This window comes from Sceloporus occidentalis, unplaced genomic scaffold (assembly GCF_023333645.1).
Source record: "Sceloporus occidentalis isolate IW3139 unplaced genomic scaffold, rSceOcc1.0.p SCAF_133, whole genome shotgun sequence".
Classification (NCBI taxonomy): domain Eukaryota; kingdom Metazoa; phylum Chordata; class Lepidosauria; order Squamata; family Phrynosomatidae; genus Sceloporus; species Sceloporus occidentalis.
The window spans coordinates 1,969,465-1,988,632 of NW_028317113.1; the positions used below are offsets into that span (position 1 = coordinate 1,969,465).

Consider the following 19,168-nt stretch of genomic DNA (forward strand, 5'->3'; position numbering starts at 1 on the left):
TGTAGATCGCTTTCTACACCTATTTATAGTCATGACGTGTCTGGCACATCCATCCTGGATTGTTGTGAAAGGGTTGATACTTTGTTAAAAGACCCTTTGCAGGCAACGACTACTTGTAATATGGAATGCATGGACATCATCAAACACTGGGTTTCCTCCTGTGCTTTGCCAGGCCTTTAGTGCAGCTGTCTTTGGTTGTTGTTTGTGGGTCTTTCTGCCTTAAGTTTTGTCTTCAGCAAGTGCTGCTCGATCAGGTTGAGAACTTTAATGAACCCACTATTAAAAATAACGGTACAGGCCTGGAAACTGGCAAGGTTCTGTTTCTTATAAAACTGGAGGGTTTCCCCCTTTCAGCCCTGGATCAATAACCCAGATTGTCAGGGAGGAAGGGCATGGGCGTAGGAACCGGGGGGGGGGCGGGGGTAACAGATGATCAGATCCCCCCCAGTAACTCATGTGGGGGGGAGCGATAATGAAGAAATCCCCCCCCAGGGCCATAGGAACCCGCCCCAATAGAAACGCCGCAGGAGGAGAGAGAGGGGTGCCGAGCGGTCGTTTTCCCCGACTGCAGCGCTGCCCCGACTGCAGTGGTGGGAGCGTGAGGCGTCTGTCTCGGTGCCGGCGCTTCACGCTGAGCGCCGGCATATGACGTCATTTGCCGGCGCTCAGCAGTGAAGCCGTGCTCCCACCACAGGACTGCAGGGTAAGTGAACCTACAAAGGGCTGTAGGGAGAGGGTAGCTAGTGAGAAGGGGGGTAGGGTAGCTAGTGAGAAGGGGGTAGGGAGAGGGTAGCTAGTGAGAAGGAGGTGGGGAGAGGGTAGCTAGTGAGGAGGGACAGTAGGGAGAGGGTAGCTAGTGAGAAGGGAGGGTAGGGAGAGTGTAGCTAGTGAGAAGGGAGGGTAGGGAAGGGGTAGATAGTGTGAGAAGGGGGGGTAGATAGTGTGAGAAGGGAGGGTAGGGAGGGGCAGATAGTGTGAGAAGGGGGGTATATAGTAAGAAAGTGTGAGAAGGGGAGAGGGGGTAGATAGTGTGAGAAGGAGGAGAGGGGGGTAGATAGTGTGAGAGGGCTTAGATAGTGTGAGAAGGGGGAGAGGGGGCAGATAGTGTGAGAGATGGGGAGAAAGTGGGGATCTGATGGGGAAAATGCTGTCCCCCCAGATTTTTAGGGGTTCCTACACCCATGTATGCAATGTTAAATTGATATCTGTTACATTCTGAGATATTCATTGTATTTTATAAGTGTATTTTCATATGGTTTGCTTTAAATTGTGTACTAGACAAATAAATATGTATTATTACAAGCATGGGCGTAGGAACGGGGGGGGAGAGAGAGGGGTGCTGAGCGGTTGTTTTCAGCAACTGCTCGGCGTCCTTCTGTCTCCTCTGTCGTCGTCGCCGCCTGCCTCAGCACTGCCCCGACTGCAGTGGTGGGAGCGTGAGGCGTCTGTCTCGGTGCTGGCGCTTCACGCTGAGCGCCGACATATGACGTCATAGAGGCCTCGCGCTCCCAGCACAGGACTGCAGGGTAAGTGAACTACAAAGGGCGGTAGGGAGAGGGTAGCTAGTGAGAAGGGGGTAGGGAGAGGGTAGCTAGTGATAAGGGGGGTAGGGAGAGGGTAGATAGTGAGAAGTGGGGGAAGGGAGAGGGTAGCTAGTGAGAAGGGGGCGGTAGGGAGAAGGTAGCTAGTGAAAAGGGGAGCGGTAGGGAGAGGGTAGCTAGTGAGAAGGGAGGGTAGGGAGAGGATAGCTTGTGAGAAGGGAGGGTAGGGAGAGGGTAGCTAGTGAGAAGGGGGGTAGGGAGAGGGTAGATAGTGTGAGAAGGGAGGGTAGGGAGGGGGTAGATAGTGTGAGAAGGGAGGGTAGGGAGGGGGTAGATAGTGTGAAAAGGGAGGGTGGGGAGGGGGTAGATAGTAAGAGACTGTGAGAAGGGGGAGAGGGGTAGATAGTGTGAGAAGGAGGAGAGGGGCTAGATAGTGTGAGAGGGCTTAGATAGTGTGAGAGTGCTTAGATAGTGTGAGAAGGGGGAGAGGGGGTAGATAGTGTGAGCGATGGGGAGAAAGTGGGGATCTGATGGGGGAAAATGCTGTCCCCCCAGATTTTTAGGGGTTCCTATGCCCATGAGGAAGGGCTCCTTATCCATATTAACTGTGACATACGATGAATGTATACTCAATATCTCTTGAACAGAGTCACCAAACCATCTTTTCCTTTATAGCATTTAGGGAGATCTTTTCTGAACATTTGTGATGTAGTATATATATACCTAATGTCAAGCTATGACTTCCACTACATATAGTGACATGTTCCTCAAAATTACCCATTATACGTATTATTCCCCCACCCAGTTATACAAATAACCTATGTAGTAAGTGCAGAACACAGGGAACATATCCATTTCATTGTCTGTGGCAGTGTTCCATGATCAAAACCTTTTGGACTGCCACATGTACATTGGACTGGGTCTATACAGACGACTGTAAAGACCCAGAGTGCCCAAAGATGGAGTTCAGGAGTTGTTGTGCAGTAGCGGAGATGGAAAGGGCCTGGTGCAGGGCAACTGCACTCACCCGGGTGGGCATCTAGGGTTGAGCAGCCACATACCAGCAATCTGACATAGCGGCTGATGTTGTCCAGAAGGTGGAGATATCCTGCAGGGACCCTGGAGTAGGCATGAAACATAGCACTGGAATCATGTGCAGGATGCTACAGGCTGGGACTACGGAAGCTAAGCAGAGTATCAACAGAAACGTAGCAAGCAAGGGGGACAGAGCAAGCAAGGGATAGGGAGACCAAGCAAGGAACATAACCAGACAAGACATACATGATTCAGGGCACAACAAAGGACAAGGAACAAGGCAAGGAACACAGGGGAAGGAGTGAAGAGCCGGAATCCACGGACACTTCTCCATTAAGCAAGGATAGGACATCTTAACTGGGACATAGGGAGAGGAGAGAGGAACCGAAATCCTCAGAAGATACAGGGTAGGAGGGCAAAGGTACACAAAATACTGACACACATGGATACAGGACTAGCCTAGGACTATAAGATAACTATTGGAGATTCCGTCACATCATATGGCCATAGCATGCTTAGCCCACCACTACGCCAAAATACTCCAATATTCGGTGGGTCCTAACGCTAAACCCTGCTTACAGAGGTACTAAACAAACAAAACAAGAAAACACATAGCAATGAGACATACGTTTAGACTGCAGACTGAGACAAACATAACATGTGGGGCACACCTTATAAAGGAAACAGAGCTGAAGCAAAGAGCAAGACTGGAATCAAGGAATCAAAAGCACAGAACAGAGCATATGGAAATCCAGGAACGGACCACAGCAAACCATGGGAACTGAGGCAGGGAAAAACAGAGATATGCAGCTCTGCAGCCTGGATGGCCTGGATACCGTAGACTCATAGACATCTCCAAAACAAATATGACATCAACTATCTATCTTAGGGGTTATTGAAAATACCTATAGAGGGTGCGATTCTCACCTCCAACAAATTGCTGTACATAATGCAGATGGATTATTTTGGAAGCCAGTCTTGACAAGAGATTCTTCCAAATCTGCAAGGACTTTATTGACAAATTAGATAATGCCCTAAAATTAAAGATCCAGTAAACATTCCAATACTCTTTCTGGTACTGCAACACATCAGTTGTGCACCATCCACCTACAAAGTCATCTAGCTGATCTGGTGGCTCCTCAATGCCTCAGGCTTACATAGGGCCGGATCCTTAAGCAGCCCTAAGGTTAGAGACTTACTTTAATAAAGTGAGTGAAAAGAGATGCTGTGCAGTTGGTTTTCACAAGTTTTATTTTTTATTGTTTACTGTTTTTGGAACGTATTAATACATGTCAAAGAATATATACAATTTTTGCACTTTTCTAACACTCAGTTTACGTTACAACTTTTGTAAAAATTATGACAGGGAAAGCTGGATTCCATAGCCTTTCAATCATATAATCATAAATGTTATAGATTTATATAGAAAATATATATATGTATGATGAAGATATTGGACAGTTTGTTCCATGCACAAATGCTTCTATTTTATGTACATGCAGATATCATGTTTGTATTTGCAGAAACTGTCTGTATACATATTTGATGAAATTCCTTCTCTCAATAAAATGAGTATTTAAAAATAATAATAATAATAATAATCATAATAATAATAATAATACAACCATTGAAAAAGAGCAGAAAGGCTTTTCCTTACTAGGAGGAAATGAGTTTGTTGTGTCAGTTACGATCACATTCACACAATTAGTCAGTCATCATTTTAAACATAGGATTAATTAAATGCACACAAAGTTGTAGGATAACATTCCATTTATTGAATCAATGCATTAGACATCAAGATAACATCATCTCTTCTACTTGGCCCTCGCTCTAAATCCCAGGATAAAAAAAAGGGAGAGCTGCCAAGTTGATCAGTTATACTTTTTTGGCTTATCTGCCAGATCCACTATAAGTGACACAACATGTGGTGAGTGGCGGATTCCAAAGGAGAATTTAGGCGCTTGAGGCCGGGTCAGGACAACCTACAGGGAACACAGGAAGACTTCTGATAACGAGGACACAGATTACAACCACACTCTGTATCAACAATACACAAATGAACTCTAGCAACTACAATCTTTCAATAATCAAGCAGCAGGTATATCCCTACAATATCCCCCACAAAAAACAGTAACCCCCAAAATAATTTTTTCTAGCTCTCATTACTTACTTACTATGACTAACCACCAAAACTGCTGGCTATACCACACAATAGCAAACCCAAAATACAACTCTAGTGCAATATATGTTAATGCCCAGTATTTGGGCTTTTTATTAATCATGCTCTAACTGTAGCTACCATTACCCAACATTAAATCTCTTGAATGTTTTCTTCATCTATACCCAGCCATTGTAGGCAACTGATTGGTTTCCAATCATTACTCCCCTGAATTTATTCCCCCCTTCTCTTACCTTCTCAGGTTTGTAGGATGCCGGGCTGGGTTTTTTTGCTGAGTCCCCAGGCATGGCGTTTCTGGAATGCATGCTGTACTGAGGAGGCCTATATTGATATTTATTTGGATCCACAGAGCCATAGGTTCCTGGGCCAGGTGTCTAAAGAAATTAAAGATGAGGAGAGAATGACTAATATAAGGACACTTTGGATTAACATGTCAGTTAAAAAAAAATCCAGAAGATGGAACTAAAGGATTGAAGGATAGAGTTTGGTATAGTCAAATACTCACTTTCCTCAGGTCTTCATAGATGCTTCCAATTTCCCTCCTGCCACCCACAGACAGGTTTGGTACAGCATATCTACTAACCAAGTTTGAACCCACTATAGGGGGAAGCTTATATGCCGCTGGACCTGGGGGAAGACATGTGGTATAAAATTGGTAATTATAAAGTTGGTGGTTCATGAAATAGAGGACAATTCACAGCTGCAGAAATGTATAAAACAAATAATGCAGCTAAAAATGAAGCTGTAAAAAACAATGTGGAGGATGCTTAATGTTTGAAAAAGCATCACTATATATATATACACAGCAATCACTATGATTTATGATGATATGATTTATACCCGGTGTCTGGTCATTGCTGAACATCTTTGTTCTTGCTCCAAATGAAACCGCTGGAGCAGAGCGGTAAGGTAATTTCTTAGCAAGCTCAGGGGCGTAATATCCTGTGAAAAGAGAACACATTGGTGGGATTTACAAAATGTGATTTAGAAATGTGAAAATGAGGAAAAAAAAACGCAAAACTGCTTTTATCTTAAAATTTTCAACAATATGGCACAGGAAACACAGACTTGTGAATGAGAAGGCACACAATAAACATTAATTTTTTGCCCAAAACAACAAAACCACCACATCTCTAGTGCTGGTACCACATTCACAGCAGAAATATACATAAAGTTTGGTAATTCCCTTATGAAAGATATGGACTGTAGGGGCCTATGGGAAAGCTTGGTTAAGAGGCCATATTTCTTGGGGTTCCACCAATCAGTAATCTTCCTACAATAAAAGCCAGTAGTTTTCTATGTGAACATAAAGGAGCAAGTAAGGGTGACTAAACATTAGGCCAACATTCTCTTATGTATTTTTCTCACTATACCTGGGCCAGGAGTTTGGAAGCTACTAAGGTCCTTGGTTCTTCCATAGATGGAGTAAGACGGGGTGCCATCTTTGCCCTTTGCCGTTATGTTGGATGGAATAAAATGTACTGGCCCTGGAGAGCCATTCATGATCTTAAAACGGCGTGAGCCAAAGCTGAATGCAGGAGCTTGAGGTTGGCACGGGTCATGGTTAATATAGCCTTTGAAGGAAACAAAAACAGACAGAGACATTAAATACATAGACATGTTTCTTACATCAACAGAGCGTGGATGAAAAAAGAACAGCAAATATGAAGCAAATATATATCTAGAGTTATACACAACTCACCTGTACTCCCAGGCAAGCCATACTTGGGTCCTGGGCTGTTGTACGTGGCTGAAAGTGGGCCTCTGGGTCTGTGAGGTTTCCATCTTCCAATTGGTACCTCGGTACTCATGATGAGATTAGGCCTGGCACAAAAGTGACCAGCCTGACTGCGTAATCCAAACCAGATCAAAGCACACCTGTCAATAGATATATGACTTGTTGTCCCATGTTCTCTAACTTTGAGCATAGTGCTTGTGGAAAGTATTATCTGTCATTTATTACTACTGCTCTTAAAAGTACATCAGCTTGTCTTGATTCTGCTGAACGTCAGTACCGGATATCAGAAATAAATAATAAAAATAACAATGATAGATCGCTGCAAATATAATTAATATTTTCCAAGACAAAACTACAGTAATTCTGGGACAAAATGCTTAATTCTTAACTGATGAAACAAAGATAAATGGAATCTGTCTGATGAGTTTTACCTGTCAGGTTTGGTTCTGTGAATCCAATGAATTTCCCAGATTCCTGAAGCACTGTTTTCACTGCAGTGTAAACACTATCACAGTTCATACAGAAAATACCTAAACTTGTAATGCCTGAACCTTTAGAATCCAGCTTATGGCATCACAGGATTGTGACGTCATACTCCTCCACTCACACACATAACGTCTGTCCCCCTCCTTCCTTGTAAATCTCTGTTCTTATTAAATGTACTACTACCCTTTAATTTAACGCACACTGCTGGGTGTTTCACATTTCCACGTGTCTGATATATTTAAAAATGAGACATGGCTGTGGTATAGGTTAAATAAGCCATGGCCATTGCTTACTTGTGAAAATTACTTGTTTGCACCATAGAATAGATCCTAGTGTTTATTTGTAGAAAAACAATCACATAGATAATATTTCTCATATAGACGGTTTAGAAGGACAAGTCACACTCGAACTGAATTTGTTACCATAATTATAAATATTCCTATGTATTTATAATCATGGAGAGCATACAAACAGGAAGTGAAGGTGGCTGCTTCCATCATATATAAGCCTGGTTGGTAATGAATATATGTTGCTAGGAGATAAGTGTACTTTAATACCAATATTCACAAGACAAGGACTAAGTACTAATACAGTAATATAGTAATAATGTATTTGATTTACATAAGTTGGTTTCCAAGCATTGTGTGTTGTCGAGCCGCTGAACACTGGGATACACTCATGCCCAGAAAAAAAGACATTGGGGAGGAATTTGGGTCTCAAAGAGGAACCCTTGGGAGAGCAATTTGAATATGCCTTATGAGAGCCTTACAAATTGCCCTGTGGCATGGCGGATCACGGATAACACATAGTTAAATCCAACACCGACCTACAACCATACTCGTGGACACTTAGTTTAACCCTGAATATTAGGGATCTTATTCCAACTACAGGATAATTCTACAGTCATTTTAAGAATGCAATAAAACAGAATGCAAAAAAACAGAAATACGGCTACCCCAAACTACAGTACAGTCATTTTATAAACACATTGACATCATGTTTTCTTTTACAGCACAACAAAAGTATTTATTTCATGCTAATCTTTGATATGATTTTGTATCGATCTTTATTTAATTTACATCATCTTCAATTCCTGACATTTGTTAAACTGACCTTTATTTTAACCATTTGCGTGCCACCATTAGAAAGCCAACCAAACAGTCTTTGTTACAGAACAATTTCTTTATAATACAGAGAATAATCTCGTGGCCATCTTATAAAGTTTCTGGTTATGCTTACGCTCATTGGTGTGAAAAGCCTAATTGTTCAACCACACAAATGTGCCTGAGAGTAATTATTATGTATTTATATAGCACCATCATAATCCGCAGCGCTGTACAATGGATCAAAAATGATATGGATAAGTGTATATATATATATATATATGTGTGTGTGTGTGTATATATATATATATGTATAAAGAGATTGCTGTTGTGACTGTTGACAAATAAGGTAAAAATGCAAGGTCTAAAGGGAAAAAAAGTTTCATAAATGTGCTCTTGTAAAGCCCAATCCCTTGTCCGTTCTGGGACCACGTGATACAGCAGAAGGAGGTTGGATAGATAGATTTAACAGGGAAATCTTCTCAGAGGCTCCGGCTAACTCTTATTGCGTGTAAGTAATTCGTTCCAGATCATAAATTGTTTGTCAAATGATGTTTTGCATTAAAAGTTAGTATAATAAATTAAAGTTATTCGTGGGGAACAAAACAAACACAAAACTTACATCAATTAGTGATGCATGTTGTAAAAGCAGCAATAAGTATTGCATTATTGTTATAAAGCACTTATTTGAATGTGTCGATGACCTGTTGGATTGCCGTGGAAAACCTGTATTATTTACTGACTCTACTCGTGCAACTTACTTACGTGTACAAAATAACTATGTGTGCCATGCTACCGTAAAACGCTTACAATACTGTCCCAAAAATGAATAGCGATCCCCCATCCCAGATGATCGGATGTATTAATGTTTATTTTATTTTGCTGCGTACAATTCATTACTTGCATCTAATTAATAAATTACGTGTATGCCTGTTTTACGAGTAATTTTTTGCACTTAAATAATTCTTACGTATTGTACAGTGGACGACCGTTTTATGTTTGTACGAAATCTAAATATTCCACCTCAATTCGCAGTACGCTCTATATGTACATAAATACATATTTGTTTGGATGGCAACACGCGAGAGTGAATGTTGCCAACCAATATGGCGAGTTCCTGCACGTTCTGGTTGGTGATAGGCTATTTTTTTCTAGTTGGGTGTGACTAGAAAAGTGGGCGGGAAAAAAATGGTTAAGGGGTGTGATTAAAGGTAAGACGGCCCTCGGACGCCATTTTAACGTAGAAGAGGCGGTGCCGGGAAGGGAGAGTGGTGACCCGGGATGTTCTCCAGATTGACAGAGAAGTAGCACTTTCCAAATGGAAAGGGGGTGATGCCCTTTAAACGAAACGAATTGTGTTACTGTGGAGAGAGGGCTGCCGTGCTGTCAGAATGGGTGGGTAGCGATATATATATATACAGTGCTTTGAAGAGGAAAAAGGGATGGATCGGGAGTGATATCTTACTAAAGGAATTATTACAAAGTCTTAGCCTGAACATAGAGTGATGGGAGTGATACCTTGCAGAGATAAAATTGAGATATACCTTGCAAAATATAAAAATGTTGTTAAAACAGGTTAAAATTTGACTGGCTTCCCCCCCACCGCTCCACAAAGATACCCCCCACCTGTTACTCTGCATTTGGAAATTCCCTGGTCCCCTCATGTCAGAGCTGGGTGTTATAATTAAGTGACATGATGCCCTAACCTGGCCCTTACACTGATCTATATGGGGTGTCTTATAATTGGTAAGCATTTATGGCACATCCAAGGGGTTCTTATTAAAGTCCAAAATCATTGGAGACTTGTGAATACACATATATATATATATATATATATATATATATATATATATATATATATATATTGTAGTGTGTGTGTGTGTGTTCTAGCTGCCAGATGCTGGCTGCTGTATAGACCGATCTTCTGTCTAAGTATGTTGATAAAATAAATACCTCTTTGTTGCCCAACAGATGTGCATAATGGTCTTTTTAGCAAATGTCAAAACCAAATAGGTTGACACATTTCTTGTTTTTTTTTTCTTCCTAGGTGGTGCAGGGAGATGTCTCGGGGTCCTGTTGCTGATTTTGACCTGATGAACGCATTGGATTGGAAGGAAGGCATAGCTACTCTTCCGGGGAGTCACATTCGGGTAGGACTAGGCTTGGTTATGGTGTCCTAACTTTTGTGCTTCTGTCTCATGTTTCCTGTTTGTTTTACTTCTGTTAAATGTCCTAATCGCTTTCACTTTTATTTATTTTCTCGCTTTTCAGTTTCGTCTCAGTGAATTTGGGACTTTAGATCTCATCACAGATTCTGACGCCACTTCATCTCCCTTACCAACCACCAGCACCCACAATCCTGGTGCAACACCACCCAGTGTTAGAATTCCTTCTGCTGACAAAGGTACATTTGAGTGACCTTTTCACTTGGTTTAAAAAAAATAAAATGAAGTATTGCTGAGGTTCTGACTTCTTTCTTTTGTAATATTTTGACACAGACACAAAATACATCATTGAGGAAACAAAGCAAGAGATGGAGAAGAAGGAGAATATGGAAGAGAGGTGAGAGCAAATGTCACCTTTTGTGTGTTGGGAGACTGCATGCAACTTAGAGCGTGAGATCTGTGTAAAAAGAGTAAAGGTGGGCGAGCCAGCTACAGCAGGCCAAGACCTTATTTTGGCTCTTGGTGGTCCTCTGTAGGCACCTGCGCTGTTTGGAAAGTTCACCACAAGGTTGGTTCTGGCTCATGCTCCTCTCCTGCCATAAATTCAGGTGTCTTAGGTAGGAACTTCTATACTTGACACATTCTTCCTCCTATTCTGAACATAGAGAAATCAAGGCTACCTCTGGAGAGGACCAAACGATGACACAAACTCATCCCACAGTATCATCAGCCACTGGTGCGAACATAGACAACGAGCGTCCACAGAGGCTGCGCAAAAAGAGGAAACTTCTCATGGACTCTGGGGATGAAGAAGAAGGTGTGGAAGAAGAGGAGGTAAAGCAGTGGAAAAACATCTTGTTACATACATTTCATATACTTATCGAGCCTCACTTCTTTTCCTGAAGATACTGACATAGCTTGCACCATACTTACTGCATCACCCAATCTTATCTGGTTAATATAGGGAGGAAATTTATACATATATGAGGAAATCCTGAATATAACACAAGACCGAGTACAGATAAACTTTTGAGCACTTTATAGCAGGAGCCAAAGGATAGACTTGATGGGTCAATGATTCTTATTAGCTATCAATAATTGTTTCTCCATGTACTTGTTCTTTATAAATAATCTCTCAGTGTAACACTTTGTATAACTAATTATGTTTTGTGTAGTCTCTAATAAGTCAGTTTGAGTATTTTGATGTCTCAGTGTTACCTGTTAAATTACTTTTCCTTTTTCTCCAACGCTTTCCTCTGTGTTCTGTGACACGCTATCTGATCATAGTCCTCAAATTTGATTATTCAACCATCTCTCTGTAACTCATTGTGTGTGTGTGTGTATGTGTGTGTGTGTGTATATGTATATATATATATATATATATATATATATATATATATTATTATAGTAGTAGTAGACGTATTTTTAAACACTCACCTACAGACACCAGATTTTCCCTCAGAAATCTCATGGTGCTGTCACAACCACAAGGGATTCTGGGTAGGCGCATGCAAATAAGGTTAACAATTATCACCTTTGCCTCTATATCCACTTTATAAAAAAAATAAAATAAAAATTATATATATATATATATATTGTTATATAACTTCTCCTTAATTTCTATATTATGACTATGCGTCCATATCCTATAACTTGCACCCTTGATGGTTTTCTAGGAAAAGTGCAAGGTGACCCTGAAGGGTCGAAAACCTTCAAAGCAAAGCAAATCAGGTAAACTTACACTAATATAATACATCCTAATACACCCAAGTAATTGTGGATTTCCTGTTGCAATCTCTCATATAGATGTATTTTTTTTCTTTTCCCCAAAAAAACCTGCGTCATGTGGCCATGGAGAATTTATGTTTAATAATGTTGGTAATATTCAGCCTGTTAGGGGTGTTTTATTGAAAAGTATAGTTGTTTAGCAGGCAGGTTTTGTTTATTTTTTGGCATGCTCATATAACTAGTAAATGGCTCTGTTCCTTCATAGTAAGTTTTTTGATTCTTATACAAAAATCCTGTTAGCTGAGGTTTAGCGTCTAGCTTCTACCTTATATCAACTTTATTAAATGGCTGGCACTAGATGCATCATGAATAGTCTCAGGCTGATACCCCGTGTTCATACAGTAAGACAAGGAATCGGTGCACACCCAGCAAATACTAAAAAAAAAAAAAAAAGCATAAACATCAGCGATTCTGTCACATTACATGACTATATTGTTTTGCTGTATGTACGTGTTGGCGTATTGGAATCTGAATTTAAATGCTTTTTTATGGGGTACTTCCCTTTTCTGTATTTCTGTACTTCTCTGTATATTTGATGTCCTGACCAAACCTTATGGTTAAGCACCCCACCTACCACACAGGTGCCTCACTATTGGTGTCCAAAGTGGTCCTTACATCGAAGGAGAATCTCAGTGGATTAAAAGGCACTTTCAGTTCCACTGATTCAGCTCCTTGGTAGGCAATATAGCCATAAAAAAATGACATGTGACTTGCCAAAGTTGGGTTAAAGCAGGCTAAGCCGTGTATGGCCATGTAATGTGACAGGTGCCCCAATATTTAGGGGATATCCCCAGGGAGGGGCTTTTAAATAGTATTTACTTAAGTGTGCGTTGTGTCCTTGCTTTGCTGTATGTACACATTTGGTCATTTGAGCAGCACCTTGGAATCTGAATTGATATGCTTTTTAGGGTGTGCTTTCTGTGTTTTGTTAACACATGTTTATTATACTGTGATCTGCCACACTGTTTCACCATCTCACGTTCTGGCTTTCTCTTCCATCAGCTGCTTCATCAAAGAAAAAATTATGGAACTGGGTTTCATACCTTGAAGAGGAGAAGGCACCTGCTGCTCCTCTCAAACTTTTCAAAGAGGTATTCTCTTCTTTCACTAAGACTGTTAATCCCATCCCACCTATTACCCTTTTTCGCAGCTGGTTCTTTTAATGATGGCTCTAATAAGAAACTGACGATACTCCCCGGTTCTTTTTGTGTCCCATTCTTTGGTTATCGTTGAAGTTTTGTCTTTCTTTTCTTTTCAGCACCAGTCTTTTCCTCAGTCACGGAATAGTTTTAAGGTGGGAATGAAATTGGAAGGCATTGACCCCGAGCATCCATCCTTGTACTGTGTTCTGACTGTAGTGGAGGTGAGAAGGATGAAGACTATAACCTTTTTTATGGGTTTTGCATATTCTCTTATTCTAGGGATTATTTCAGAATGCAGGTTGCCAGTATGAGTAGGATAGAATGGGTGGGTTTTTAGTGAAAGCCCAAATAATTGGGGAGAGTCTGACATAATGAGCTATGGAACTTTAGAGAATATGTACAGCAAAGGGGGGATCCTGGAGGCTTAAATGGGAGAACTTATAACAGAGAACAGCAATATGGGTGGCACAGTAGTGGTAAGGGTTCTGTACACAAGAGCCAGGAGTTTAAGCGGGCATTGCCGCCATCATATGCACTTTATTGTGCATGGTAGCTGCGTGGCCCCTTTACATTTTTGTGTTGTACGTTTTGCAAATGCATAGGCCTTTTCCCCATTTCTACTCCCTAGCTAAATGCACTGCAGCAGATATGTTCAGCTGCATATGACATATACACATATATATATTCAGTTCCAGGGCTAGGTCTGCAAATGTATGTGGGGGTCTGTGTGCATGCATTGAAAATGTTATCGTAGATTTCCATGGAAACACTTTCCTGTGACTGAGTGACTGCTTCAAGTAGCCAATCAGTTGCAAGAAATGTTAAGTCATGGAGGAGGAGGGCTGCTGCACATCCAACATGGCAACGCAAGGAAGGATTTTCGAAAGCCTGTTGAGAACTTCAAAATTCTATTAATTGTTGCTGTTTTTTATTTGAAGAGTGCCAGCAAATTCTATTATTGCGTTTTTAATTTTATTAACTGGATCTAGCCCTTCTACTCATAAAATTAGTTCTTGCGTCATTGAATACCTCTTTTCTAACAGGTTCAGGGTTACAGAATGAGGCTTCATTTCGATACATATGCAGATTGTTATGATTTTTGGGTCAATGCGGATTCCCTTGATATTCACCCCGTTGGTTGGTGTGAGAAGACTGGACACAAGCTGCTACCTCCAAAAGGTAACCCGTAGAAACAAATGGGAAGTAAATGCTCTGGTTTCATGGTATTTTTTGGCAAATAATGTATTTTCTTTTTAGGTTACAAAGATGGGGAGTTTAATTGGGCTTCATACCTCAAACACTGTAAGGCCCAAGCTGCTCCAAAAACTTTCTTCAAAAGCTGCAATACGGTAAAAAGGCAGTCAATGTTCATTAGAACCTTTATTTTCTCTCTGCTTTGATTTAGTAATAAATGCATCCCCTTATTTTTGCATTCTTTTTCCCTTCGTTTCACAAGTTATATCTGTATATCATGTATTTTCCTTTATACCTGCCGTCTTCTTTCTGCAGCCTGTCACACCATCTGGGTTCCGCATGGGTATGAAGCTGGAGGCTGTGGATCGAAAGAACCCTTCCTTGCTGTGTGTGGCCACAATTTCAGATATTGTGGAGAACAGATTGCTTATTCATTTTGACAGCTGGGACCATAGCTATGATTACTGGTAAACATTTTGGACTCGTACAGTCATGAGACACGCAAGTCATGAGACGCAGGTTCTAGGGGGAATCACATTTGGAGAAAGCACAGGAGGCCCTCGCAAAGTTCATGTGACTAGCTAAAATTATTAACTGAACTTGTAATGTTAGGTTTTGAAATAATGCTACAGTACTAATGCTCTATCGCTGAAGAAATACTGTTCTGTTGAAACTATTATCTGAAATTGTACTTCTGATTGACAGGTGTGATGCCACCAGTCCATACATCCGCCCAGTAGGATATTGCCAAGATTATGAAATAACTCTGACCCCGCCACCAGGTAAACTAGGTCTGTGTATTTGTTTAAAAGCTGGAAGCCACTAAGCACTTTCACTAGCCTTTAATGATTAACTATGTCTACAGGGATCAATAAGGTAAATTGTTCTTGTCCTCCTTCGTCTTGCTTTTTTTTAAAAAATTTTTGACCCTTCCTTTAAGTTAATAAATATAAATAAGTATTTTTTCTTTCTAATTAGATGAGTTGAGGATTGCAGTCTCTTTAATAAATGTATGTGAAACCCTTCGTTCTGTCACTTATGATCCCGTGGATGTATAAATGTATACTGACAGGTTGTTAGAATAATCATTGAAAGCATACGTAGGAATCAACTATGGGTCATAGTTGTCTTTGAATATCCAGATATACCAGTGTATATCTGCCTCCTTGTAAGATAAACTATTTGTTTAAGGCCCCAGAACTCTCAGTGCTTGCACGTTGCAGGCTAGTTCAGTAGTCTCCATACAGCACATTCAGTTTCAGATTCCTCAACAAAGGGCTGGTTATGTGAGATCAACAGGTTCTCGCTCCCGCTGGAAGACCCGCTGAAAGTGGTGACTTTTGTTTGAATCATATCAGCAAGTGTCATTTTAGTTAAAACTCCAAAAGGCGGCATATTTCTAGCTGGAAATATATTAGGTCTAGATTACATTAAGCAACCGGTCGAGTGTATCATATTAATGTGTTTTTCTGTTTAGCATATAAAGAGCCAAACAGTTTCTCCTGGGAAACTTACTTGGAGAAGACTGGAGCCCAGGCAGCCCCAGCAAGAGCCTTCAAGCCAGTAAGTGCACACCAGAGTTCATTCCTACATCACATCTGCATTGTATTTAGCCATATAGCATTGCTGGATCCTTTCTAAGTTATACTCAACCAACTTTCTACTCCGAACCCTACCTCTGCTCATGCTTATGTAATGTCTTTCTCTTTTTCTTACTAGCGGCCTGTGCACGGATTTCAGCCTCAAATGAAGCTGGAGGCAGTTGACCGGCGGAATCCAATGTTAATTAGAGTTTGCACTATTGTCCAAAGAGAGGAAAACTCCATCAAGGTGACTACAAAACATTGTGGCATTTAACAGGTTTCCTGGACATTGGAAACAAACTGTCCTGGGTGTGGTGAGAGAGCTTATAGTTTTGAGTGTAACCGCACAATGAAGCACATTTTGCGTACTGATGTCATCGTCTTCATTGCAGCTGCATTTTGATGGGTGGAGCGGCATATACGATTACTGGGTGGATGCGGACAGCCCAGATATTCACCCTGTGGGGTGGTGTGCGAAAACTGGACACCCCCTCCAGTTGCCTCCAGGTAAGGATAAGCAACTTAAAGGAACACATTTCCCCTTCAGTTCTAATAAGTCGGAAAGACCTTAAATTTAAAAAAACCTCTCAGCTCAGATCGTATTATGAACATAATGAAGTCATATTTGCACACTTAACTAAGGCTTATATTAAAGTTCACACCTTAACTTAGTGGTGGATTGAAATGAATTCCCTTGCTTCGTGGGGGGAATTGTTCAAAATATTGGTAGACAATACAGGTATATAGTTCTTCTGCCATGATGGTAGTTAAAGTTGTGCATGGGCATGGTGTTTTTATCATTTTGTTTTGTTTAGGTGCAGCAGATGCCGCTTCAGTCCCTGGACAGGGTTGCCCCATTGCTGGCTGCAAAGGAATTGGGCATGTGAGGGGACCCAGATATGGGACACACTATACGTGCGTTTGGTATTCCAGTAGTACACGCGGGTACATCTGTGCGTCTCCAATGAGATGATTAAAACGTCCGCTTTTCTGTCTTCACAGCGCTGTGGGATGCCCTTATTCAGACGTTAATATGAGCAGGGAGAGCATTTTACAGGATCGCCTCAGTGGAGAGAGATCACTTGCAGGACAAAGTACATCTAAATCTAAAAGACCTGGCACTCCCATCCCTACAACCGACCACCCACCTGAGTTTCCTCCATCTAGGTGATAATGCAGATCAAATAAAATCACAGAACCTCAATCATTCCAGATAGAATCACTTGGGCATTTAGCTTATGCAGTTTGTGTTTAAAGGTGAGCTACTTCTAATGTATGATGTCTTGCTTTTCAGAAAGTCTCCACTTCCTATAGAGGAAAGATGGGGTCAAGGAAATGTATGGGAAATGGCCGAGTGGCTAGAAGAAGAGCTTGAGACTAAACCACAACTTAAGAGGTATGCCACCTTTATTTCTGCTTTCATCCAACTTCCTATGAGCAAAACATGCAGCCATCATATAGGCATTAAAGTGCATATCTTAGTGCCATGTAAGTACTTTATTATGCATTGTTATTTGATGGGTCTACATCTGGAGTGTCCCTTTAGTGGTAGGCCATTATAATAGGAAAAAAGTAGTTACACCTAATGTAAAGTTAGTAGTAACAAATGTCCTTGTTTGCCCTAGGGGTGGCAACGCGTATATCCGGTTACAGCTGGTCAAACAGGAGTCGGATGGCACTGGTAAGTAGTGTTGTGCACAACAGATAGCTTTCTATGCCTACATTGAATATCACACATTCTAACTTGCTTTCCTGGAAAATATCTTTGCTTTCTATCCTAGATAAACCAGTCTTTTCCATTTCTGCTTTCTTGTCCACTTGTGCTAGAAAGCAAAGCTAGCAATGTTTATAGCCCACTGTTAATTTTGCTTTAAACAGAATAACCGGGTATCTATTGATTTTAGCATACTTTTTACCTCCATTAGACTGCGAAGTTAGTTTGGAACAGGCCTTGAGCCAGTCTGTGTTTATGACATCCCTGAATTCTGATCCTGGTCACCGGATCCACCTTTGTTGGCAACAGCAATGTCACCTCCTTCCTGAAGTGTCTTCTTACACTGCCCATGTTGTCAGCAAGTGGAGCGCAGAAGAGGTGAGGTTAAATTGCATGATGTAAAGGTTGGCTAAGGCTGCGATAGAGGTGACAGTGAGGCAGATCTTAACCTGACAAGATGACACAAGGAAAGTGTCACTCCCAGCATATTGAAACGGACACATACCATCCTCTCCTAAAATAAAAAGCCTAACACTAATTGGAAAATAAAAACCCAAAGAAAACTCATTTGCCATTAACCTAACCTCCTATAGGTAAAAAAAAGAACAGAATTGCATAGGGGATGCTGGGTCCTCTAGTTCGTATCTTGCTTTCAGAGAAAACACATGTTATAAGCCAGATGCCCACACTTCCTGGGGCTCCAAGAGAACAAATGTCTCCACTGTGCCTGAGTGTTTTTCCTTTTATATCAGGTGTCTCGATTTGTACAGCAACTCCCTGGTTGTTGTGAACAAGCATCTGTGTTCAAAGATGAGGTAAGACTGGTTTGTACTACCTTCCTATATGTATGGTTTCATTTCCCATCTTCTCCCCTGTGCTCTTATACGATCAACTCTTTTACTTCTAGTCCTTTCCTTAAAACTCACATTTTTCTCTGCTCTGCCTCATTGTAGCAGATAGATGGCGAGGCTTTCCTGCTGCTGACGCAAAGCGACTTGGTGAAGATCCTGGGCCTAAAACTTGGACCTGCTCTGAAAATCTACAATTCTATTCTCATGTTCCACAATTTGGCACAAGACTGATACTGTTCGACCCTTTAAGCGAGCGTAGAATATTACGAACACTGACACATTATAAATTCAGACAGAAAAGTCTGCTGGCCAGTAAGTGTGTGAGGATTGTGACAGATCATGAGGCAGATCCTGTGAGGATTGTGTATATATTTATATATTTGTACATATGTTTGTATGTATGTGTACCAGGTTGAAGTCTAATTACATAATAGTATACCATGAACTGATTTTCTTGAGATTAAGACTGGTTACCAAACTCATGGTGCCTTATTGATTTTTTATTTTTTTTTATTCACTGATGACTATCCATGCAGAACACGATCTTGTAGATTAATTCTTGGTAAAATAAAAGCATTTTTTGGCTCTCATCAAGCTGTTCTGATGGAATATTATCAAGAACATTTTGTCCATTGCTCTCAGTTAATCT

General features: G+C 41.0%; 2 protein-coding genes across 2 annotated transcripts; one reads left to right on the forward strand and one right to left on the reverse strand.

The window, feature by feature from the left end:
* Window positions 1–4,447: 4,447 nt before the first annotated feature.
* On the reverse strand, window positions 4,448–6,566 carry LOC149281396 (ciliary microtubule associated protein 1A-like). The gene is made up of 6 exons (XM_089499348.1): window positions 6,458–6,566; window positions 6,129–6,329; window positions 5,596–5,697; window positions 5,261–5,382; window positions 4,989–5,129; window positions 4,448–4,558 (listed from the first exon to the last, which is right to left on the reverse strand). The coding sequence occupies exons 1-6, from the start codon at window positions 6,564–6,566 to the stop codon at window positions 4,448–4,450; spliced, it is 786 nt and encodes a 261-aa protein (XP_089355474.1).
* Window positions 6,567–10,946: 4,380 nt separating this feature from the next.
* LOC149281397 (lethal(3)malignant brain tumor-like protein 3) lies at window positions 10,947–18,750 on the forward strand. Its single transcript, XM_089499350.1, has 18 exons — window positions 10,947–11,094; window positions 11,922–11,978; window positions 13,038–13,126; window positions 13,294–13,398; window positions 14,221–14,356; window positions 14,435–14,526; window positions 14,687–14,838; window positions 15,077–15,153; window positions 15,849–15,934; window positions 16,091–16,201; window positions 16,347–16,461; window positions 16,770–16,869; window positions 16,957–17,121; window positions 17,249–17,350; window positions 17,580–17,635; window positions 17,880–18,046; window positions 18,421–18,483; window positions 18,622–18,750. The coding sequence occupies exons 1-18, from the start codon at window positions 10,947–10,949 to the stop codon at window positions 18,748–18,750; spliced, it is 1,950 nt and encodes a 649-aa protein (XP_089355476.1).
* The last annotated feature ends 418 nt before the right edge of the window (window positions 18,751–19,168 follow it).

Excerpts from the sequence above, each read along its gene's own strand:
- LOC149281396 (XM_089499348.1), bottom strand. The coding sequence starts at position 6,566 with ATGAGTACCGAGGTACCAATTGGAAGATGGAAACCTCACAGACCCAGA. Across the intron at positions 5,698-6,128 it reads CTTCCAAACTCCTGGCCCAG|GATATTACGCCCCTGAGCTT; the intron begins GTATAGTGAGAA and ends CTCTTTTCACAG. Across the intron at positions 5,383-5,595 it reads CAGCAATGACCAGACACCGG|GTCCAGCGGCATATAAGCTT; the intron begins GTATAAATCATA and ends GTCTTCCCCCAG.
- LOC149281397 (XM_089499350.1), top strand. The coding sequence starts at position 10,947 with ATGACACAAACTCATCCCACAGTATCATCAGCCACTGGTGCGAACATA. Across the intron at positions 11,979-13,037 it reads TTCAAAGCAAAGCAAATCAG|CTGCTTCATCAAAGAAAAAA; the intron begins GTAAACTTACAC and ends CTCTTCCATCAG. Across the intron at positions 16,202-16,346 it reads GAGAGGAAAACTCCATCAAG|CTGCATTTTGATGGGTGGAG; the intron begins GTGACTACAAAA and ends TCTTCATTGCAG.